A 24,798-nucleotide genomic window follows, 5' to 3' on the forward strand; every position below is an offset into this window, starting at 1 on the left:
TTGCTCTTCTCAAGCATCTAGCAACATCGTGACCATTCATGGGGTTCTGTTACCCAAACATTGAATGTGCACTATGCATTAAAAAAGTCCCTTACCAGTCTTCCCTTTCTGGGTGCCCACCTTTTCGGGACTAAATTGGAACAACTAATTTCAGACGCCGCTGGCGGGAAAAGAACCGTTGTCCAGCAACCCAAGCCCAGACACCCCCTTACTAGGCGAAGGATGCAACAGTTTCGTCCCTTTTGTAAATTTTTCTGGACAGGGGACCCTAACCATCCAGAAAAAACATCTGTACTTCAAGAAAAGAGAGATTCTTCTTTTAAGCCATCCCCATGCGAGCACCCAATTGTCAGTCAAACAGGTCCTCCAGAGCCAACAGATTTTGCTCAGAATGACGGGGCGCTCCCACCAGGGAATCCTCTCAGGGTGGGCGAACTTCTCTTTTTCACGGACGCCTGGCTCTCTGCAGTCGAAGACTCCTGGGTCAGCGAGGTCATCTGCTCCAAATAGAATTTTCCTCCCTTCAAATATCGTCCTCCCCGGTCTCCTTCCATAGCTTTTTTTTTTTTGTTTCTTAGGCCGTCTTATCCCTTCACTTGTCAGGCATTATTGTTCCAGTTCCTCCCCAAGAGCACTTTAGAGGGTTTTATCCAAATCTTTTTACCTTCTTGTTGTAACCAAAATGAATGGACAGCTCTGTTCGGCCCATCCTGGACCTAAAGCTTCTAAAGCATCTAGATTTTCTGGGAATGCTTTTCAACACAGTCCAAGCAAGTCTTCCCCTCTACACCCCTGGGAGCAAGATGTCTGGTGGAAGTCTCCCTTCATTCGCCACTGGCACTTTTTTCTTCCAGTTCATTGTCAAATTGTGATGACGGACTCCAACCTTCTTGTTTGTGGGATGGTGTTCTGGAAGTTACCGTCCAGGGATGCTTGAAGAATCACAAAGCCCTACTCCCTAACAACATCCTGTAGTTCGTCTGTCCCTTGTCAATTGGCAAAAACAGATGTTGGGTGTCCATGTCAGATCCAGTCCAACAATGCCACCGCCAATGGCATTCATGAACGATCAGGGTGGAACCCAAAGTCGTTTAGCTATGGTAGAAGTCTCACGGATTCTAGCATGGGCATAACAAATATTCCCGGCAATCTCAGCAGTCCCGGAGTATCCAAAGTTGACAACTGGGCCGCAGACTTCCTAAATCACAAAGGCCTAACTGCGAGAGAGCACTCCAGACATTGGTCTGATGGCATCCAGACTGAATCACAATGTTCCTCGGCTTTTGTCCAGGTATTGCAATCCTCTAGCAGTTAACTCTGATGCTCTAGCGATCCCATGGTCCCAATTCTCCATAATCTGCTCTCTTTTATGCCCCTGCTATCCAGATTGATCAGGAGATCAAATTGGAAGGGATTTCCGTCATTCTCATGGCACCAAACTGGCTCTGAAGATCCTGGTACAGAGAAGTAGTCTGCCTACTTGCAGACATCTTGTGGAACGTCCAGATCTATTTTCCCAGGGCCCCCTCTTCCACCCGAATTCACGGCTTCTCATTTTAACAGCCTGGCTGGTGAAGCCTTTAGCTTTAAAAGTCTCAGGTTTTTCCGATCAAGTAATTCAGACCATGATTAATGCACGGAAGCCCTCCTCTTCTCGTGTCTACCATCGTACTTGGATACATAACAAGAGACAAGGCCAATACATAAGTAATGAGCACACCTAATTTGTAATAACGATAAGCGACATCTTTACTAAACACCATGGAAAACACAATAAAAACATACAAAATAATGGTAGTCAAACACCACAAAGTCTATAATAAGACAGGCAAACGCTATAAATACATAATACAATTGTTTGGTAGTGTAAGGCAGAGATAAGTGTGCCCACAAGACCACCTCCTATAGAGTTACAAAGTATAATAGCATATCAAAAGACCTAATGGACCAATGGCCCCATGATGAGCTAGAAATCCACCAAAATTGGGTGGTAGTCACAACATGCGGATAAAAGAAAATCTGTAAAGTCAGGGTATTGCACAAGGTAATGTCAGGTGAATGAATAATAGAATGCAAGGAGGAAAGGTGCATGGTAAGGAGATAAAGGTGGGAGGAGGTGATTAATCCAAGACGACCTCCAGTGCTCCCAAGGTACCAGCTAAATTATAGGCTCCTATACAGACTGTCCCCAATGCCATCTCACATAACTCCATAGGAATAAAGAGAGATGATGGCAGGGCGTTGCCAAGAGCTAGGCTGTAAAGAGATGCTCCACGCGTATCTGTTAGAACAGCTTCCCCTGATGCGCTTGGGGCATCATACTCTGCGGGGAGAAAATTTGACTTTATTCTCCCCGGCAGCGTTCCCATTTCAGTGACTGGGCGGCGCCGGCGCTGGTTCTGTCGCTGCTCTGAGTGTACAGAGCTACAGCTGTAACAGTGACCCTCGACCCTTATGCCAGGGGGTGCGGTTACAGTAGCCACACTGTAGTCTCAAAGCCGTGACTGAACCCACGGCGGCGTCACCCCCGTGACTGAAGCCTGAACGCTGCTGGGGGAATAAAGTTAATTTTCTCTCTGCAGCTTTTGGGTAAGTGCAGGTTAGTAAGGCTATAAACCAGCAGATTAACCCCATATCTCCAGGTTAATAGTTTTTTTTCTGGTGACAGGTTCCCGTTAATGAGGATATTGTTCCACCTTCATTCTGTCCTCCTCCCTCTCACCCCCCTGTTTGGACCTGGTCAGTGCTGTGCGTCACTACATGTCATTAACTGCCTCTTTGCAGTCGTTCAGACTCTGTTTGTCATCTCGGAGGGCCATCATAGAGTTCTCTCCGGATCAAAGATCACCATCACTTGCTGGATTTGTTCTGCCATTCTTGGATACTCTTCCAGAATGGAAGAGTAAACGGCAGAGGGCCCCCGCTTAGGGTCACGGGTCACTTCGTCCGGGCAGTGAGGCTTTCTGGGCCGTTCACGATCAGGCTTCTGTTTTGTAGTTCTGCGAGGTTGATACCTGTTCCTCTATGTCCACACTTTCTCAGAGTTTTAGAGTTCAGAGCTTCTCCTTGGCAGCCGCATAGAAAGGTATTGCAGGCTGCAGTTGCGCATGTATTTTTCACTAACAGGGTAGCTTGGTGCCAGTAGGCTGGTGTAACCTGCTGAGGAGGAGGTGACTTTTTTCTTTTTCTCTTTAGTAGTAGCCTCCTGGAGGCAGCAGCATACACCCATGGTCTCCTGTGTAACCCCAATGAAGGCTATGAGAAAGATTATACGGTGATTACCAAAAATGTTCTTTTGTCTAAAATTCGCTTTAACTTTTTTTTTTTTTTTTTTTTTTAAGGTTTTATATAACCGGATCAGAATGGAGCTGAAACGTCTAGAAAGAGATGCTGAGCAGCTCGACCGACGTATCCAGGAGTTACAAAACAGGTGCTTGCATATAAGCGGACTGGTTGACATGTATTGCCTCCTCTATCATTGATCTCTTCACACATATGGACCTAACTACATCCTTCGCTCGGGTGACCTGTATGTGGAGGGGGCTCAGGAGCGGAACGACCTATACAGCTGATACCAGCTATGTTAATATGTCATATATTGCATTAACCGCTTAGATGCGCTAATCTGACAGCAGCATTTAAACAATGTTGTATCACCAGCTTCCCACAACAGAATCAAAAGGTGCCTATGAATTGCTATGACAGATCTCGATTTATACCATGTACTGCAATATTGTGGTATTGCAGTAACTGGTACAAGCAATCAGATGATCACAGGCTCAAATCCCCTAAAAATAAAGTGGAAAAAAAATTCCAAATATAAAAAGATTAAAAAAAAAAAACTCATATCCACTCCACTTTTCTCCCAATAAAATTAGACGTTAAAATAAAAATGTTTTTTTTTTTTTTTTAAATCTGGTATCTCTGCATAAAAGTCCGATCTAGCAAAATATTAAATTAATTACCATATTTTTCGGATGATGACACTAATTTTTAACAAGAAAAACTCTTGTTAAAAAGTGTGTGCATCTTTTAGTCCGAAGGCAAGTTCCTGTGATGGAGGAGAACACTGGCACTGCATCCTTCCCGATCACAGTGAGAGCTGCTGTCTCTCCTCCTGTCTGACACTGATCTATGTGATTGGTGCAGAGCAGGAGAGGAAGGTGACGGGACTGAATAGAGGCTGCAGGAGCTCAGCAGCTGCAGGACCTTCTGGACCAGTAATTCCAGGACCTTCCAGTTCATGTGGCTGTTCACATGACCTGAAGGTGCTTCAGTTAATCAAGTGAAAGGTCCTGCAACTGCTCAACTCCTGCAGCCTCTGTACAGGTCCCTATCAGGAACTGCAGGATGTGGTAATATATAGTGTGTGTATGTCTATATGGGCATGTAGCAGAGCTCTGTGTGTATCTATATGGGCATGCAGCAGAGCTCTGTGTGTATCTATATGGGCATGCAGCAGAGCTCTGTGTGTATCTATATGGGCATGCAGCAGAGCTCTGTGTGTATCTATATGGGCATGCAGCAGAGCTCTGTGTGTATCTATATGGGCATGCAGCAGAGCTCTGTGTGTATCTATATGGGCATGCAGCAGAGCTCTGTGTGTATCTATATGGGCATGCAGCAGAGCTCTGTGTGTATCTATATGGGCATGCAGCAGAGCTCTGTGTGTATCTATATGGGCATGCAGCAGAGCTCTGTGTGTATATGGGCATGCAGCAGAGCTCTGTGTGTATCTATATGGGCATGCAGCAGAGCTCTGTGTGTATCTATATGGGCATGCAGCAGAGCTCTGTGTGTATCTATATGGGCATGCAGCAGAGCTCTGTGTGTATCTATATGGGCATGCAGCAGAGCTCTGTGTGTATCTATATGGGCATGCAGCAGAGCTCTGTGTGTATCTATATGGGCATGCAGCAGAGCTCTGTGTGTATCTATATGGGCATGCAGCAGAGCTCTGTGTGTATCTATATGGGCATGCAGCAGAGCTCTGTATCTATATGGGCATGCAGCAGAGCTCTGTATCTATATGGGCATGCAGCAGAGCTCTGTGTGTATCTATATGGGCATGCAGCAGAGCTCTGTGTGTATCTATATGGACATGCAGCAGAGCTCTGTGTGTGTGTGTCTATATGGGCATGTAGAAGAGCTGTGTGTGTGTGTGTGTGTGTATAACAGTGAAGAGCGACACTAACAATAGATTTCTTACCTCCCTATTCTATGCTAGTACATTAAAATCATTGAACCCTCCAATTTACATGACCAGGGAAGTTTTAATTAATAGGAAAAAATGTTTTTCCTATTTTCTGGTGTCTAAACCTTGGGTTGCATCTTATAGTAAGGTGCGGCTTACAGTACGAAAAAATACGGTAACTGAATCGGTAAACGACGTGAGGAGAAAAGTAGAACACTAGAGTTGCATTTTTCTGGTCCCCACACCCTCAAAAAAATATATATCTATATCTTACAGACCCCAAAATGATATCAATAAAACGTCCGCTCGCACTGCAGAAAAACAAGTGCTCACAATTGTTGGAAAAGTAAAAACGTTACGGGTCTTAGAAAATTACCGCATAAACCCCAATTTATTTTTTTATTGTTCAAACGTCTGCATTTTTTTCATTACTTAAATAAAAAAATTATGCACGTTTTGCATCACCATAATCGTACTGACCCTGAGAATCATGTTTCCAGGTGATATTTACTGCACAATGAACAACGTCAAAGCAAAACTGAAACAATAGCGGAATTTAATATTTTTCACAACACTTTGTTTTTTTTTCCCCCCATTATACAGTAAAATAAATGGTATAATTCTAAACAATTTGGCCCACAAAATAACAAAGCCCTCATACAGGTATATCAGCAGTGAAATAAAGTTAAAGCTTTTCGAAGAAGAGGAGGGATAAAAAGAAAGCGCAGAAATGAAAAATTGCTCTGGAGTGAATGGGATAAAGGGAATTTTTAAGGATTTACCCCTATAATATATTAAGCACTGTACCTGTCATTTAGAAACCATTTCAGTCATTTTTATAAAGGTGTTGTCCAAGTTTGGTACAAAAGTCTGCAGTCACTCTATGTGACTGCAGAGTTGTGAATCCTCACAGCGTGCATGCTGTCAGGATTCTCTTGTGCCGGGGGTTGGCAGTCATGTGACGACAGGTATTCTGTATGCATACTCCCGGCTACAGTCTAACTAGACGTACGCAGCCTCACTCAGTTCACTTGTATCGAGCAAAGCCACATACGTCTAGTCTGAATGTAGCCGGGAGAATGAATATCACCTACTAGCAGTCACATGACTGCCTACAATGGAAAATCCTCAATCTTTAAACCAAGTGTTGCAGCAATTACCCAAAGAAAAAAAAAATCAATCCCAGCACGTGCCAGATTTGTAATGTATCCTGTCTTATCGCCAGCAAAAGACAAAAAAAAAAAAAAGAAAAGGTAAGTACATAATGAGACGATACCTTTTATAGCCTAACCCAATGTCTTATTTTCCGTCTTGTCCATTTTAGTGCAGATAACGTATCCGAGGAAGAAAAGATCGCAAGACTAAGAGAAATAAATCGTCTCAAAGATAGAATAAAAGAACTTCACGACCAAGAAGTTACAACTTCTGAGCAGATCAACCAGTTTCAGCAAGCGCTTCATAGAGAGAAGGAAGAACGCAGCCGAGTTCTGTACGTCCTGCCACTGCACTAATGCTTCGTCTATGTAAAGGCCTAAATCTAGGTTTACATCTGTATTGGTGATGAGCGCGCATGCTCGCCACCCGATAACGCAGCAGGGTGCTAGAGCGCCGTGCTCGAATCCCCACCCCCATGTTTCGTGGCTTTTAGACAGCCAATAAACATGCAGGGATTGCCTGTGTACGGCATACCTGATGCGCGATCAGGTGGCGAGCACGCTTGCTCATCACTAACTTATATACCTTAATTGTGTGAGGGGCTGCTATGGCCCTTTAATACGATCACTTGTCTCACATCTTTTGTAGCCTTAGCAGAGGCATGCGGTCAAGTAAGACAATTGTGCTACAAACGTGTCCCATGTGCTGCAGAAATGTAGCCGACTTTACCAGTAAACGATGTCTAAGTTGACATTTCGGGGATTTGTAATGACCTTTCTGAATCGATGACATGTTCCCGTTTGTCCCCAATAGTAACGCGGAGCGGGATCAGAAACAGAAAGTGGATGGTCTTAAACGACAGATAAAGGAGTTCCAGGACAGTAGGACGGACAGGTTGAGAAGATTTGGACAGCACATGCCCACTCTGCTTGCTGAAATCGACGAAGCTTACAAGCAGAGACGTTTCAAGCAGAAGCCCATCGGACCATTAGGTCTGTAATGCCTTAATCCATCAGTGCTGCACTTGGAGAGACTTTTGCACTAAGTAAGATAATAGCCAGTCGATTTTTCTTCCCCCTAGGTGCCTGCATACGACTGACGGACCCCCAGCTCGCACTCGCAGTAGAAAGCTGCCTAAAGTCTCTCCTCTTAGCGTTCTGCTGCGACAATCATCAGGATGAGAGGATGCTGCAGAGCATCATGCAGAAAGTTTTCCCGCACGGTCAGAGGCCGCAGATCATCGTCAATCAGTTCCGCAATGAAATGTATAACGTTTCAAAAAGGTGAGAAGGGAAATTCATTCTGACCGCTTCTTTGCGTCACTGTAATTATTTATTAGTGGACTGTAAGGGTACGTTCACACAGGTGGGACAGAAAGTCTGCCATGGATTATTGTATCAGCGCTGCAAAAGAATTTTCCCCACATTTTGGCCATGCGCTCTGGACAAAACCCATCAGCAGCCTGTAAGTTTATGCGGAGGATCTGCAATGCGTTTCCTGAACAGAAACCAAAGCACGACTTAGTGTAGAAATTTCCGCCACTGAAATTGCTCAGCAATTACGTCCCATGCGGACTTAGACTAATACAGCGGGAACACGAGTAGCAAACTATCAGTGCCTTTTTCTTTCTTTTTTTTCTTTTTTAAAGGGATGTTACATTTTAAGAAAATAGGGGTTGCTCGTTGTATGATGAATCGTTAAATAATTGTGCAGTATACACATTAGATAAAAGCAGTGGGGTGTTTGAACAAACCATCGTCTGGTGCATCGATGTAGCCAGACACATTTTAGTTGACGTTGGCCATTGCAGTCATTGAGCCTGACCATACGTGGTCTAAACTTTACTATGTACAGAATATTAAACCCGAAAAACTGAGCTGGACTATAAGCTGGTATACGTTCAAAGTGTAAGAGTAAGTTCACACTGTGGTAATTTCATACACATAACCCAAGAAAAAAAACAAAAATGTCGGTGGTGAGCGGAGTCCCCGCTCTGCACATCGATTTCCCAACGGTGGGCTTCTGGAAAATTTCAGCCGGAGACTGCACATGCACAAAATGAGATCTCTGTTCCCAAGTGCCTTCGTCAGGCATTTTCCCAAAGCCCACCAGCGGGAAATCAATGCACAGAGCGGGTACTCCGCTCACCACCAACATTTTCTGATAGCCCAGGGCTTGTAGCCTCGCACCTTCGGGACACCCCCTCCTCCCAGCCCGGGGCCCACAGCATCGTCCCACTCCTGCTGCCGACTTCCAGCAGCAGCGAACCTGCCTCCTGTGACCTCACTCCACCGCTGCTGCCCCCACCCCATTAGCTACCGTAAATTTGGACTATTAACACAGACAAACATTTTATTAAAAAAAAAAATGTTTTTCCATATTTTCCTCACCCAAATTTGGGGTGCTCCTTATGGTCTGGTGCGTCTTATAGTCCGCAAAATACAGTAGTTAACGCTATTTTGATACAACATAAAAGCCATGCCACCAAGACAAGGTGTACCCATTGGGACGAACCTAACCTGTCTCTAGTATTAAAACCTTACCATGTGTCAAACAACGTCAATATGTAAAAGGGCAGATCAGGACAGGACCAGACTGAGACACCCGTCCATGGGAAGCTATACAGATGGAATAGGTGTGCCATGCCCCCTGTTTGTACAAAATACAAGAGATAACAGCAAAATCAAAACTGTCCTGCTCCTCCCTTATTCACATTGACGTCGTTTGACACATGATAAGGTTTTAATACCAGAGACCGGTTAGGACGGTCTCGATGGGTAAACGTTGTTGTGGTGGGATGGCTTTCATTCCTTTTTGTTCAACATAGCGTTCACTACGTACCCTATTACCATTTACTGATTTACTTGCTTGTAGGGTATGTGCTCATTTTTGTTTTCTTTTTTGGGTTTTGTCTTTGTACAGAATATTGTTCGATATCAGCCAGGTAGTAAGATGCCTTGTGTATTATATAGTCTAAATAAAGGAGGGAGGACCCAGCTACTTCTAAAGGGTTAATCTGTAAGAGGACGAAATAGTTTCTTCTAAAGTTTTAAAGGGATATTCCATTATTTTTCTATTGACGAACTCTCCTAAGGATAGGTCAGCAATATCAGTCCGGTGATGGACCTACACCTGGCACCCCCACAATCAGCTGCCCTCGGTGCCGATGGCAGCCAGATGTTAGCTGTGGCAGAGCTGAATAGCACAGCTCTGTCAACTGTTGAGGCCACTGCTGGGGGCTGCGGTTCAAATGAATAGCAGCGGATGTGCAGCACCTGGCTGCGGCCACTACACTGCTCTGCTCCAAAACTGCTAACATCTGGCTGCCGTTGTCACCGAGAACTGCTGATCGGTGGGGTGCTGGGTGTCGGAGCCCACACCGATTTGGTATTGATTACCTATTTACAGGATAGGACATCAAAAGAAAAGTAATAGGGCAACCCTTAAATTTGCAATGGGGAACATAGCTGCTTCTAAATGTTTTTTGAGTGTCTCAATACATACCCACAGCCCACAAACGGAAAAGCTGTGACAAGTTTTACCTCTGTAGCTTTGTCTTCTAGCCTCCTCCTGCTGCTGCCTGATAACAAGGAATCCATGTTGTATTGCTTCATGATTTACTACATCCAGTATGAAGAAGACAACAGCAGCACGGCTCTCTTCTTTTTCCATACAGCTCAGAGGCAGGATGTCTTGCACACTATCAAGATAGGGAGAAAGTGGAGATCCCTACTTTAGCCTCACTCCTGTAAAGGGCCAGAGTTTTGCTTAAAGGGGTGGTCTGAAACTAGCATTGATTTAATTTGAAATATCTATGTAATGTAATACTCATATTGCTTTTATAGTATACTTTAATTTAAATTCCCTACCATTCTCTCTACTCCTTCCTTTTGCTTTATTTAGATTTTTTTTTACCCACTTCCTGTTTGACATTTTGTTTGAGAATCCCCAGTGCATGCTGGGATACTCAAATGCGAAGTCATCAGTGGGCAAAAGCTGCGGCCACTGCCACAAGCTTTGCCCCCACCTTTAAACGAAGCTTCATCAGTTACGTCCATTTCAGAGGCTGGTCTAGTCGCTACTCTACTGAGCATGCGTCGGTTGTCAATTATGACAAATGCTCAGTAGGATCTTGTAATTATGCACACTACTCTCAGTGCACAGTGACAGTGCGCTCCCTCACCAGCTCTAGTGAGAAGCGGTGAGCTGGCAAGAGAGCGCACGGTCAGTGTGCGTTATAAACGAGTGAGCAGAAACCAGCCCTGCTCCCGAAACCGAGACACTTTCAGGGGCAGGGTTGGTCACTACTTACAATTCGCTCTTGACGGCTTGTCACTTCTCATCAGAGCCAGCGAGGGAGCGTTAACCGAGAAGAATAGTGCACAGTGACAAGATCCTTCTGGGCATTTGTCGTAATTGACAACCGGCACATTCTCAGAAGAGCAGGGACCTGCCCAGCCCCTGAAACAGACGTCACTGATGACTCTTTGTTTTTAGGAGGGGCAGAGCCTGCGGCAATAACCACAGGCTCTGCCCCCTGATGACGTCTCGTTGGAGTATTCCAGGATGCTCAGGGGATTCTCAAACAAAATGTCATTGAACTGGAAGTGGGTAAAAAAAAACTAAAGCAAATAGAGAGTAGAGAGGGAACGGTAGGGAATTTTTAATTAAAGTATATTATAAAAGCAATTAGTTTATTACATTACATAGACATTTAGGATTAAATCCATGTTTGTTTCGGACCACCCTTTTAAGAAATAATTGGGGAATGTTTTTAGTTTTTTTTAATTATAGTTATTGTAAAATTGTTTCTATTTTTTTTGTATCCCTCCTTATGAAGATATTAGAGAGGACCCAGGAGGTGGTGGGTCCTCTATAAGTTTTACCCGACAAGCTATCGTCTTTATATCTTTCATTCTCTTCAACAAAAGTCTGTCTGTGGCCACCAAGTCACACCTTTGTGACCTGACCAGGGCTGATGAAAGCTTAGATTGCAGGCGACGGAGGGATGCACGGGAATGTGAAACCAGTCAGTTTGTAGGTCTATTCATATCACTGGCTAGTCTAGTAAATTGCTGCTTCTATACATTTTTATGGATGTCTATTTATTAAACCAGTTTATAAATACTTTAAAGGGTTATTAAAGTGTGACGGCAAGCCAGGAAATGCACCGCACATCAGGACGTTTGCCTCAACTAGAAAATAAGGATGGCAGCTGGATATCATGTTGTGGGGAGTTTGTCAGCATAAAATAACTGTTCAAACCAAGCACAAGTGCGCCGTGGCGTCCGCCTCTGTCGCCGCCGTGGCGTCCGCCTCTGTCGCCGCCGTGGCGTCCGCCTCTGTCGCCGCCGTGGCGTCCGCCTCTGTCGCCGCCGTGGCGTCCGCCTCTGTCGCCGCCGTGGCGTCCGCCCCTGTCGCCGCCGTGGCGTCCGCCCCTGTCGCCGCCGGGGCGTCTGCCTCTGTCATTATGTGCTGACAGATTCCCTTTAAAGCCAATAATATTAATTCAGAGTATTAGCTATTTGTTTCATTGCTTATAAACAAGTCAATTAGTTTATGATTTTCTGAAGATGCGTGTACATAGACATAATTAACATGTATGAACTCTGCGCTTCCTGATGCTACATTTTTATACCAGTTGCTTTATAGCCCTCATGTTTGTGACGTGCTGGGTCCCATTTATTCATAAATACATTTGACTAACATGGAAGTAGTAGGAAAGTGGTTATTGGTTGTCACTTTCCATGGAGACACATAGTTCTTTATAGGTGCTTTAGATGCCACAATTTTTAATTAAGCTTATTTGCAATTCTTTTTTACATTTAGTGGCTCTGGAGTTTTGTGAGTGTTTTTTTTTTCTCAAAGATTGATTTTATCCACACAGGTTTTATTTGCTATATTTAAATGATATATTTAAAAAAATTCACTTTATTAAATATCTGCACAATATATAAAATCAATTAAAAGGCAGTACTGCAGAGAAGAAGTTCCAGTGATATAAGACTGGTAAAACTGATAAAATGGTATAGATAGATATAATACACTGCTTAAAAAAATAAAGGGAACACTCAAATAACACATCCTAGATCTGAATGAATGAAATATTCTCATTGAATACTTTGTTCTGTACAAAGTTGAATGTGCTGACAACAAAATCACACAAAAATCATCAATGGAAATCAAATTTATTAACCAATGGAGGCCTGGATTTGGAGTCACCCCCAAAATTAAAGTGGAAAAACACGCTACAGGCTGATCCAACTTTGATGTAATGTCCTTAAAACAAGTCAAAATGAGGCTCAGTATTGTGTGTGGCCTCCACGTGCCTGTATGACCTCCCTACAACGCCTGGGCATGCTCCTGATGAGGTTGCGGATGGTCTCCTGTGGGATCTCCTCCCAGACCTGGACTAAAGCTTCCGCCAACTCCTGGACAGTCTGTGTTGGTGGATGGAGCGAGACATGATGTCCCACATGTGCTCAATCGGATTCAGGTCTGGGGAACGGGTGGGCCAGTCCATAGCTTCAATGCCTTCATCTTGCAGGAACTGCTGACACACTCCAGCCACATGAGGTCTGGCATTGTCCTGCATTAGGAGGAACCCAGGGCCAACCGCACCAGCATATGGTCTCACAAGGGGTCTGAGGATCTCATCTCGGTACCTAATGGCAGTCAGGCTACCTCTGGCAAGCACATGGAGGGCTGTGCGGCCCTCCAAAGAAATGCCACCCCACACCATTACTGACCCACTGCCAAACACTCATGCTGAAGGATGTTGCAGGCAGCAGATCACTCTCCACGGCGTCTCCAGACTCTGTCACGTCTGTCACATGTGTTCAGTGTGAACCTGCTTTCATCTGTGAAGAGCACAGGGCGCCACTGGCAACTTTGCTAATCCTGGTGTTCTGTGGCAAATGCCAAGCGTCCTGCATGGTGTTGGGCTGTGAGCACAACCCCCATCTGTGGACCTCGGGCCCTCATACCACCCTCATGGAGTCGGTTTCTAACAGTTTGTGCAGACACATGCACATTTGTGTCCTGCTGGAGGTCATTTTGCAGGGCTCTGGCAGAGCTCCTCCTGTTCCTCCTTGCACAAAGGCAGAGGTAGCGGTCCTGCTTCTGGGTTGTTGCCCTCCTATGGCCCCCTCCACGTCTCCTGGTGTACTGGCCTGTCTCCTGGTAGCGCCTCTGGACACTGCGCTGACAGACACAGCAAGCCTTGCCACAGTTCCCATTGATGTGCCATCCTGGATGAGCTGTACTACCTGAGCAACTTCTGTGGGTTGTAGAGTCCGTCTCATGCTACCACGAGTGTGAAAGCACAACCAACATTCAAAAGTGACCAAAACATCAGCCAGAAAGCATTGGTACTGAGATGTGGTCTGTGGTCCCCACCTGCAGAACCACTCCTTTATTGAGGGTGTCTTGATAATTGCCAATAATTTCCATCTATTGTCTATTCCATTTGCACAACAGCATGTGAAATTGATTGTTAATCAGTGTCGCTTCCTAAGTGGACAGTTTGATTTCACAGAAGTTTGATTTACTTGGACTTATATTCTGTTGTTTAAGTGTTCCCTTTATTTTTTTGAGCAGTGTATTTATTGCTGAACTGATCCCATATATATTTTTTCATGCGAGTTGTGATACCAATTTGCCAGCATACATAGATTTTCCTTCAGATACTTACCTAGAAATTTGGAGATTTTACTGACTTTTTATATAAATACCATCTTATCAGTTTTACCAGTCCTATAGCACCGGAACTTTTCTCTGGCGTACTTGTCTTTGTTATTGCTTTTATATATTGTGCATATATTTAATAAAGTGAATTTTTTTTGTTTTGTTTTTTTAATACACATTTGCATATGGAAATAAAGACATTTTAAGCTCCTAAATGTCATGCTTTTCTCTTTAGAGCCGCGGTTCATCCGAATTATCCAACCGTACTGACAGCTTTAGAAATTGATAACCCCGTAGTTGCCAACTGCTTGATCGATATGAGAGGGATCGAGACTGTGCTGCTGATAAAGGTATCTGATCTCCTCATTACACAATCAGTCATTGCTTTTTACTGCCTAGGATTTCCGTTACTACATTATAGTTAAATGGAATCTGTCACCAGGTTTTTGCTATGTAATCTGAGAGCATCATGACGCAGGGGAAGAGACCCTGATTCCAGTGATGTACCACTTACTGGGATATGTTTTGCTATTTCAATACAATCAGTATTTTATCAGCAAGAGATTATCACTACAGGACTAGGTGTCTCGTGCCTCCTAGTCCAACCACGCCCTCATCACTGATTGGCTGTTTTCTGGGTACAATCAGCGGTGTGGGCGGGGTTATACACAGCTTAGCATTCTGAGGTCTGCAGCAGAGAAAACTGATTCTATCACAACTGCGGCACCCACTAAACTAAGTGATACATCGCTGGAATCAGGGTCTCTGCCCCCACATCATGCTGCTGTCAGATTACATAGCAAAAACCTGCTGATAGATTCCTTTAAAGGACAGCTCTACTAAGCAACGGTCTTCAATGTCTCCCGGTTAGTCTACCATAAATGTTTTGTGTGTTTAGACAGTATGTCCGCATGGGTCAGACGCAAATCTCTGGTGTATTATAATACTTACATTGTGGATGAGATTATTACCTGGTGCTACGGATTTACCTGTCGGTTTACATTGAGGATATTGACTGCAGATTTCATTGTTCTGTGATGCCCGGTATATCGACAATGGAAACTGCAGCAATATCTGCACTACTATCTGCAGAGCTTCCTATGGCCGCACCCTCATAAATACTTTACTTTATCTTCTATTGGTTTTTGAGAAGCACAAGGTTTTCTACCAACTTTAAAATCTTATTTTTTACTTTTTTGGGGGACGTAGTTAATCCAATGCGCATCTTCTATGAATGTTGCAATGTTTGCAGGGGGTCAGAAAAATAGTCATTGCAGTTAGATGAAAGCATAGTTCCCACGTTAAGGTTATCCTTTGCTTAATGAGGTGTCACAAACTTTCCAGATCAATGTTTGCCGTCATTTAATGCTTAGGAACAGCGCAAAAAGTCAGTCCTATAACACACGAAGGTTTGGCTCCTGGAATATCCTATCTGTTGTGTATTATTTTTTTGTTATCCGAAACTCTGCACAAGTCTTTATGTTCCCCTACAAGCACCCAGAAGGGTCATTTTATTGTTTCTTCCCATCAGAATAACAGTGAAGCTCGAGAAGTGATGCAGAGAGGGAAGCCGCCTGTAAACTGCAGAGAGGCGTTCACGGCCGACGGAGACCAAGTGTATAAGAACCGCTATTATTCCTCCGAGTTCAACAGAGCCAGATATCTGAGCCGCGACGTGGAAAGGGAAATCAGGTTGGTTTCATTTTCAGTCATGTAGACACAAGACCCTTTCTTGTTGCGCTGTTGCAAACGGATGTTATAGAAAGTTTCCGAAAAGTGGCCACTAAGCCGTCTGGTGTAGCCTGACTGACGGATTAAATTGCCGGCTATTCATGCGCATAGTCGGCATAAAATGCTTCCTTTCCTTAGTGCTGATTGCTGAAGGCCATTTCTAACTTGACCTGTGATACCAGATGTGGTGCAGATGTCAGACCCCAGAAATGAGATGATTTGGGGTGGAGAGACCCCTCATAATGGCTCCCTAGAAACTGTAGGTCAGGGCAGACAATTTGCAGGGCGCTGCACGGATAACTTTTCAAAGAAACGTCCAGCTCCACTAGTATAGCAAAAGATTATCATTCATCGGGTGAAATCATCTTTTGTGCGACATAACTAAAATAATCCATCTTTCTCAGCGGTGCATCGCCCCGTGTAACCAGGACTTACACTGTGTGCACTGAGCCATCTATTCTAGATCGCATACTTCGGTCTGCCTGTGTAAACAGGTTTTCAAAGGAGCGCCGATCGCTGAAGGTTTACTGATCCGCGGTCAGTTTGTGTGAACACGGACCCTTACTCTTGGCCACAATTTTAAAACCTCCAACAAACCTTATCAAATGCCGACTGCTAATTAGGAAGCTCATGAGATGTGAATCACGGGCGTAACACATGTAACGATGAATTTCTACCGTCTTATGGTCCTAAACAATTTCTTACTCCTCGAGACAACTCCACAAAGTGCACAGATGCAAAATCAGCTCAGACCTAAACGGCATGACGGGCAATCGCAAGGTACAAGACACTTATGTTCCAAAACAGGTGCTGATAATACCAGACAGTGCCATAATAAAGTGCAGAAACGGATCTACTAAATCCGTTCATACCTAATATTCTGCAATTACACGTCATAAATGTTCCAGGACAATTCCATACTTATAGCTGTCCAGCTATTTATAGTGATCTAGTCTCAGCTAATCTGTGTCATTCTGTGCAAAGGCGACTGATAATGTATTCTTCTTTTTTTGTTTTTTCTTCGTTTCTTCAGTCAACTGGAGAGAGAAGTTAGTGAGATTTCGTCTCATTTTTCCACTATTGAGCAGCAGGTACGAGCCATAGACACCGACATCCGGAAAAATGAAGGCTTGCTCCACCAACATCATAACACAAAGAAGAGAATACAGGTAGGTTATGTAATCTGTCATCACTGTGTATCAGCCGGTGCGATTGACATAGAGACAGTGAGGCCCCGTTATCGTCTGCCAGGTTTTGATTCATGAGTGTGATAATGACAGATTCCCTGACAAACTATAAAACCCCCTTTTAAAGTTAAGTTCCCACAATGAGTTTTTGGTGTGTTTTTGTCACTGCATTTTTTTGCTATGCAAAAAAATGCAGCATCTTACAGCTCCAGATAAGTGGATGGCATTCATAGATATCTTATGCCCACTGTGCTTTTTTTTTTTTTTTCCTTTCTTTAACCCCTTTCTGACATAGTGACTAATAGTACGTCCCTGGGCCTTATGGACCGGGTACATACTATTACGACATGGCGATCGCTCCCGCACACAGGCTGTGCGGGCGTGATCGCCGCTGGGTGTCAGCTGATTCTGACAGCTGACACTCGGCCCTCAGTGCCAGGAGTGGTGCCCGCACCGCTCCTGGCACTTTAACCCCCTAAATGCTGCCTTCAGGGCTATCGCAGCATTTAGCGAGCAGAGGTACAGAAGCCCCTCTGCTCTCGGATCGGAGACCCCGCACGTCAGCGTGGGGTCCCGATCGTTGCCATGGTGGCCCGATGTCATCAAGACAGCTGCCAAACATAAAAACCCGATATAAATCTGGTATCGCTGTAATCGCACCGACCCGAAGAATAAAGTCGTCTAATCACTTATACCGCACGAGGAACGGTGTAAAAAATAAATAAAACCAATTCTTCACCTGCTGCTGATTTGTTCATGCTGCCTCCCAGAGATCGCAGTAAGGCTCGGCGCACATTTATCCTGCGCTCTGCGCTGAGCACTTACATTGGGGTTTCCATGTAAATCTCTGAAATACGCGATTCAGACGGAGTCCGCGGCGGAAAATTCTCTATAATGAGGCAGATGGAGGCACCGTGGACGCCGTCTGGCCTGTGATCCCACAGTGTCCATCTTTTTATTAGGCGTGCATAAAGATGCCATCAGCCACAGTTTTGTGAACCTCTGAAAATAAGGACACTGCTAAACAGAGGCCAGACAGAGTCCAAAGTAACTCTGCTGCCTCATTATAGTGAATGGATCTCTCGGGAGAGGGTTAGGATTACGGCTGCGGTTAGTATTAGGGTTGTGATCGGGTTGGGATTTTTTCAAAAGTAAAGAAAGAAAAATGACGATATGGCGACTAGTGTTGAGCACAAGTGCTCGCTACTTGAGATTGCATTGGGTGCTCGCATATACACAGAGTATAGCGGGTGCTTGAGTCCCCGCCCTGCATGTTTCACACGTGGGATTGCCTGCCATACATGAGCAATACTCGCATGTTTTTTTTAGGTGTCTAATAACCGTGAGATAAACAAAAACAAAGCAGGTTTAATAATATACCAAAAAGAGACAAAAACACAATGGAAAAAAAATGAAAGTAACTTAATTTGCAGAAAGTGGCGCAGAAGATTTGTAACATCAAAACCACACCAAATACTCATCATGGGAACTGAGCCTAAAGGATTATTCCCACAATTGAAATTTTTCACATGGACTCCTAGCGATCACAGGAGAAGGGCTTTGCAGAGTCTGGCATGATTGGGGGCGGAGGTCGAGCATGCGCACCCCTGCTCCATTCATTGTCTATGAGACCGCCAGAAAAAGCAAGCTATTGTAATTGGCAGCGGTGACCTCACACCATTGCACTTGCATCTTGCTTCTAGATTGCAATGTTAGTGAATAAGGGCTCTTTGCGATCCACAAGTTACCAGTCCGTGCAAACAAATTTTTTTTATTATTTTGACGTTTTTTGCAGTCGTGACAGCTTGAGAGTCACAACACGAGCCCGTTCACTAGCATTGGGCTGCAATGTAAATAATTTTTGCACGTGTGTTGTGCCATGTCAGCGTGTAGCCTCAGACACTGATAATATGCTCAGTATTTGAGTGTCCTGGTCATTTATTACGATATTGTATATTCTTTCCCCTGTGTAGATCCACATCAGAGAAGCCCATGCTCGGATAACAGAACTGGAGAACGTGGAGGAGCAGCCGTCCATCGACATTGCTACATTGGTAAAGATTTTTTTTTTTCTCTTAACGAATGATTTAGTCTTACAGGGAGTAATTCTTCTGTGGAAAATCAGAACGAGGATCTTAAAAGGATTCATATGAGAGTCATCTTATATATATGCCACCAATGTCCGATCAGTAACAGTCCAGACTCCAGGACGCCTACAACAGCTCTTAGTCTGCAGATCGGTGCGAGTCCGTTCATTGATATCTGATCTTAATGGGGTTGCATGGACTTGAAGGGGGTCGTCTCGTCATCGTAAATGTCTAAAACTACAAAGTACTTGTAGAAATGAACAACTTTGCAATTCACTTGTTACCAATAATCTTTTGTTCTCAAGGTCTGAGGGGTTTGTAATTTACTCCTCGTTGCCTTGTTTACCGGCTGCCTCTGCCGTCTATCAGCAGTGGCCGATCTCCAAGACGAGAAGAGTAAGGGCTCGTTCACTCGAGCGTATACATCGGACGAGTGCGCTCCTATGTTTTTTCGGATAGGACTCGGACCAGTGTTATACTACGGGACAGTGTTGATCTATGAATCAGCAATGTTTTGTCTAATATTTCCTAGAAGATAACAATTGTGCAGCATCACTTCATTGTTCCTCTATTATTCCTCCTGAAAACATTTCATAATATTGGTAACTACACTTTACCATTCTCCTCATCAGCGGGGTTTCTTCCTGCACATATTGCCTTTATCAGCGACAATTTGACTGTTCAAAAGTCTAGGGACAAACTCCATTGACAAGGGGATTGGTAAAGCCCAGTTATTGGTACGTTTTCAGGAGGAATAATAGAGGAATAGCCCAATACAGAGACTTAAAGGGGTATTCCAATATGTAGTAGGTGTTATAATAATATTAGCAAATACCTCCATTTAGGAATGTAATATAGTTCTCCTGATAACCTATGTCGCTTACCTCATGTGCAGGCATTGCAGTAGCTTAGGTATCCATGGTTACTACTACTAGCAACTAATTAACTGTCACTATATGGTCATAACCATGGATACCTAAGCTACTGCAATGCCTGCACATGAGTTAAGCGACCATAGGTTATCAGGAGAACTATACTACATTTATAATTGGAGGTATTTGCTAATATTATTATTATTACACTTACTACATATTGGGACAGCATCTTTGGAGATGTAAATACCCCTTTAAGAAAAGATGCTCCAGAATTGCTTTTTTAATGGGGAGTATACTGTACTGATTTTTCTATGTTTTTTTTTCTTGTGCAATTGATCACAGGAGAGTGAAGTGGAAGAAAACAAAAAGAGAATTGAATGTGTGAAAGAGAAAATGGAGAAGGCCAAGCTGGACATGGAGGAGTATAAATCTCATTACTCAGAGTCTGAGCGCAAGTATGAAGACATAAAAGCCAAGATCAGCTCTGTGTCTGAGGTCGCTGAACCAGTAAAGGTGCGTCAGACATCTGCCATGTAAATAACCTCTTCAGAGAGAAAGTGGACTTGAATACCTGTGCCACCTGTTGGCTGTAGCAATCCTAAATCAGTACTGCCCCTTCTAACCCCTTTAAAGCCTGGGGAGAATTAGTACACCCCAGGCCATTCACCCTAGTTCAGTGAGGGCATTTAACATCGCCGCGCCCATCGGTGACCCCGTCACATGATCGCGGGTCACCGATGCATGGGCATGACAACCCGGGGTCTGCAGCACACCCCTGTGGTTGTCATGTAAAGATTTCTATGAGCGCCACCTAGTGGTCGGCGCTCATAGCAAGTGAGCATTTCTGCTACACAGAGGCAATCTGCTCATCACCTCTATGTAGCAGAGGTGATCAGACAGTTGCTGCTTCTAGTCTCCTATGGAGACTATAGAAGCAAGCAGAAAGTGTAAAAAAAATTTTTAAAAAATATATAAAAGTTTAAATCACCCCCCTTTCGCCTCATTCAAAATAAAATAATAATAAAAAAAAACACATACACATATTTGGTATCGCCGCTTTCAGAATCGCCCGATCTATCAATATAAAAAAAGAATTAATCCGATCGGTAAACGGCGCAACGAGAAAAAAATTCCAAATGCCAGAATTACATTTTTTTGGTCACCGCAACATTGCAATAAAATGCAATAACGGACGATCAAAACATTGGATCTACCCTAAAATAGTATCAATAAAAACGTCAGCTCAGCTCGCAAAAAATAAGCCCTCACCCGGCCCCAGATCCCGAAAAATGGAGACGCTACGGGTCTCATAAAATTGCGCCTTTTTTTTTATTTAGCAAACATTGGATTTTTTTTTTCACCACTTAAATAAAAAAGAACTTGTACATGTTTGGTGTCTACGAACTCAGAAAGACCTGGCTAATAATAATGGCAGGTCAGTTTTAGCATTCAGTGAATGTGGTAGAAAAAAACCTCAAAAAACAACTGTGGTATTGCACTTTTTTTGCAATTTCACAGCGCTTGGAATTTTTTTCCCGTACACGATATGGTAAAACCAGTAATGTCATTCAAAAGCACAACTTGTCCCGCAAAACATAAGCCCTCACATGCCCTTATTGACCAAAAAATAAAAACATGTTGGCTCTGGGAACAAGGGGAGCTAAAAACGAAAACACAAAAACGGAAAATTCCAAGGTCCTTAAGGGGTTAACGAGCCTTGCCACATGATCCATGATGAATGCCAAACCAGAGACTCCATTTGCAGACTGTGTTTCGGGATGTTTGCCCCTCATCAGTGCAAAGTAGAAGATCTAATTTGGCTGAGAAAGACCTTTGACTTTGGGTGTAAGGACAAACGTGTGCACTAGATGGTCAGTCAAAATCGGCTACCTTTATTCTAGTGCGTATGGGTGTCTCATAGGAGGTGAGCCCACAAATTTGAAAAAAAAAATCCTTTCATTCTCCTGTTTCAGGAAGATCTTCACAAAGTGGACCTGGAGGTGGAGAACTGTAAGCGCCATAAGAAGCACTATGAGGACAAGATGAAGGAGCATCTAAATGGGATTAAGAAGCAAAAAAGTGAACTGAATGCTAAAGAAAAAGACCTGGAGGTAAAGAGGCAGCCGAAAAATATCATGGGGCCAGCAGTTCTCAGCATAGGGGCAGCACCAATACTCAATGTGTTCTGGATAAGTCTGATTAAAGGGAATCGGTCAGTAGGTGTTTGCTATTTAATCTCAGAGCAACGTTATATAGAGCAAGGGAGCCTGATTCCAGAGTTGTGTCACTTATTAGGCTGTGTGCTGTAGTTTTAATACAATCAGTGTTTTATCAACAGGAGATTCACTATAGGACCAAGTCTCAGGTGCAGGCCACCAGTCCTGCTAATCTTTAACCCCCCACCTCTGATTTGCAGCTTGCTGAAGGTGTACACAAGAAACTGCCAATCGGGTGTGGGCGGGGCTATATAAACCACCGCTTAGCATTCTCACCACTGCTACATCTACAGCAGAGAAAACCGGGATTCTATCAAAACTACAGCAAGCAGCCCAGTAAGTGACACATGGCTGGAATCAAGGTGTCTGCTCCTAAATCATGTTGTTCTCAGATTCCAAAGCAAAAACCTGCTAATTCCCTATAAGAGACATATTGCACAAGGGCTGTCTGTTCTCCATCTGTTTGCCCATGCACTAAAAGCATACCAGTTGAATAATTAGAATTACTCCACAGCGCTCCATAGTCATCATCATCATCACTGTCCCCATTGGGGCTCACAATATAATTCCCTATCAGTATGCCAGGAAATTGGAGAACTCGGAGGACACCCACGCAGACGCGGGGAGAACATACAAACCACTTGCAGATATATTTGGTGGTTTTATATTAGCTGGAGCATTTCCAAACCAGAGGCACCAGATGTGCTTGATTGAGGCTGACGTTCCTTTATTTTGTTCTATATTAATTATTTTTTTTAAATAACTTTTATTTCGTGTTTAAATCAAACAGGAAAAAATTTCTAAAGCAAAGCAGATTTTTCCTGAGAGGATTGAAGTTTCCCGCACAGCTAGGAGTTTGGATACCGAAATTAACTATCTACGAGAAAAAATCAAATCCGAAAATAATCTTCATGGGAACCGAGACGAAATAATAAAGTAGGTTGATGGTGTCACCACATTAGTAATATCTGGTAGAGATGAGCAATTCGGTTCTCACGGTTTCTGGTCCATCTCGGTGGCTGGACTTCACTTCTGTGACCAACATCATGGGCACCGGTTATGTTTACTTAAAAAGATATTCCCATCTCCTAAATCCTATCCCAATATGTGTAGTACGTGTTATATTAATAATATTAGCAAATGCCTCCAATTAGAAATGTAGTCTCTTTAGGGTATGTGCACACGATGCAGAAATGCTCAGGATTTTTTCCTGAGCGTTTCTGCATCTCTCTGGCAGGAAAAAACGCATGCGGATTGTACATGCGGTTTCCTGCCAGGGACATGCGGAAATGAAGCGGTCTTCACTTTCATTTCCGCATGCGGGTTGACAAGCGCTTCCCAAGCGATTTTAGCATCACTTGGAAAGTGCTTGTCAACTTCACACTATATAAATCCATGCAGCCGGCATGGATTTATATAGTGTGTGATGTCAAAAAATAAATCTATACGTTACCCTCTGATGGCCCCCGGTGTCCTGCTTCATTGGTCCCGGCTGCCGGCAGTGAAGACTGTAGGACCTTCCGACGTCAGCGTCACGTGACCCGTCACATGACTCTGACGTCAGCGAAGGTCCTTCATTCAACCGCGAAGTGCGCGGGAAGCCGGCAGGACGCAGCGCGGGCCGTCAGAAGGTGAGAATAATAATATGTATTTTTTATTTTATTCTTTTTTTTTTTAATGGTACCTGGGTCTGGATGAGAGTCCTCTCCTCCACACCCGGGTACCATCCGCACATTAGACCGCATGAAAAGCGCATCAACATATACAGTGATGCGGTCTAATGCAAGTCAATGGCGGCAAAAGAGCAGCGTTTCCGCAAAATTAATTGACATGCTGCGGATTTTTGACCGCAGCGTTTACGCTGCGGAAAAATCCGCATCATGGGCACAGCACATGCGGATTTCCATTGGGGACCATTGCTGCCCTTCTACCATGCGTTTTTCATGCGTTTCCGCAACTGCAAAAACGCCGCGGAAACGCATGAAAAACGCATCGTGTGAACTCAGCCTTATTCTGATTTGCCATGTTGCTTACCCCATGTGCAGGGCATTGCAGTAGCTTAAGTATCCATGGTTACCACCACTCGTATAGTGACAGTTGTTATTGGTCATAACCATGGATACCTAAGCTACTGCAATGACCTGCACATGGGGTAAGCGACATAGTGAATCAGAAGAGCTATACTACATTACTCTGTCGCATCATTGGGGGACACAGGACCTTGGGTTATGCTGCTGTCCACTAGGAGGCGACACTATGCTTATCTGAAAAAAAGATAAAGCATGGCTCCTCCCCTGCAGTATACACCCCCGGGCGGCATTAGCCTGCTCCAGATTTTGCTTAGTGTCAGCAGGAGGCACACCTTTAGACCTTCACTCGTCCCTCGCTCCAGTATGGGATTACAGATGAAGAAAAGAGGGCCTCTCTTAAGAGACCCCCGACATGGCTCCTTCCTTTGCCCCCATCTGTGGTGCACGGTTGAAGTCGAGATGGCACTGCCACCATGCTGCTCCTTCGCCGGCCCCTGGGTCAGGTCCGAAGTTGAGAACCCCTTCCTTCCCCAATTCTTCACGTCTTAGTCCAAAGTTGAGGAGAGGATAAAGCCCCCTGAAGTTGACAGCGGCACCCTCCCTAATCCCCCCCTGGGGGGTATTAGGTTGAGACACC

General features: G+C 44.2%; 1 protein-coding gene across 3 annotated transcripts in view; it reads left to right on the forward strand.

The window, feature by feature from the left end:
• The window catches only part of SMC6 (structural maintenance of chromosomes 6), a 75,665-nt gene that overhangs the window by 27,253 nt on the left and 23,614 nt on the right, over positions 1-24,798 (forward strand). For all 3 annotated transcript variants that reach the window (XM_073674123.1, XM_073674124.1, XM_073674125.1), the window contains 11 exons: positions 3,342-3,430; positions 6,519-6,683; positions 7,163-7,341; positions 7,431-7,632; positions 14,271-14,385; positions 15,567-15,727; positions 16,800-16,935; positions 18,927-19,007; positions 20,258-20,428; positions 21,889-22,026; positions 22,922-23,067. In XM_073674123.1, coding sequence (XP_073530224.1) covers positions 3,342-3,430; positions 6,519-6,683; positions 7,163-7,341; positions 7,431-7,632; positions 14,271-14,385; positions 15,567-15,727; positions 16,800-16,935; positions 18,927-19,007; positions 20,258-20,428; positions 21,889-22,026; positions 22,922-23,067 — 1,583 coding nt within the window. The remainder of the gene's footprint in view (positions 1-3,341; positions 3,431-6,518; positions 6,684-7,162; positions 7,342-7,430; positions 7,633-14,270; positions 14,386-15,566; positions 15,728-16,799; positions 16,936-18,926; positions 19,008-20,257; positions 20,429-21,888; positions 22,027-22,921; positions 23,068-24,798) is intronic.

The sequence above is a fragment of the Phyllobates terribilis genome, unplaced genomic scaffold (genome assembly GCF_046119375.1).
Source record: "Phyllobates terribilis strain yellow unplaced genomic scaffold, ASM4611937v1 Scaffold_3__8_contigs__length_932513732, whole genome shotgun sequence".
Lineage (NCBI taxonomy): Eukaryota > Metazoa > Chordata > Amphibia > Anura > Dendrobatidae > Phyllobates > Phyllobates terribilis.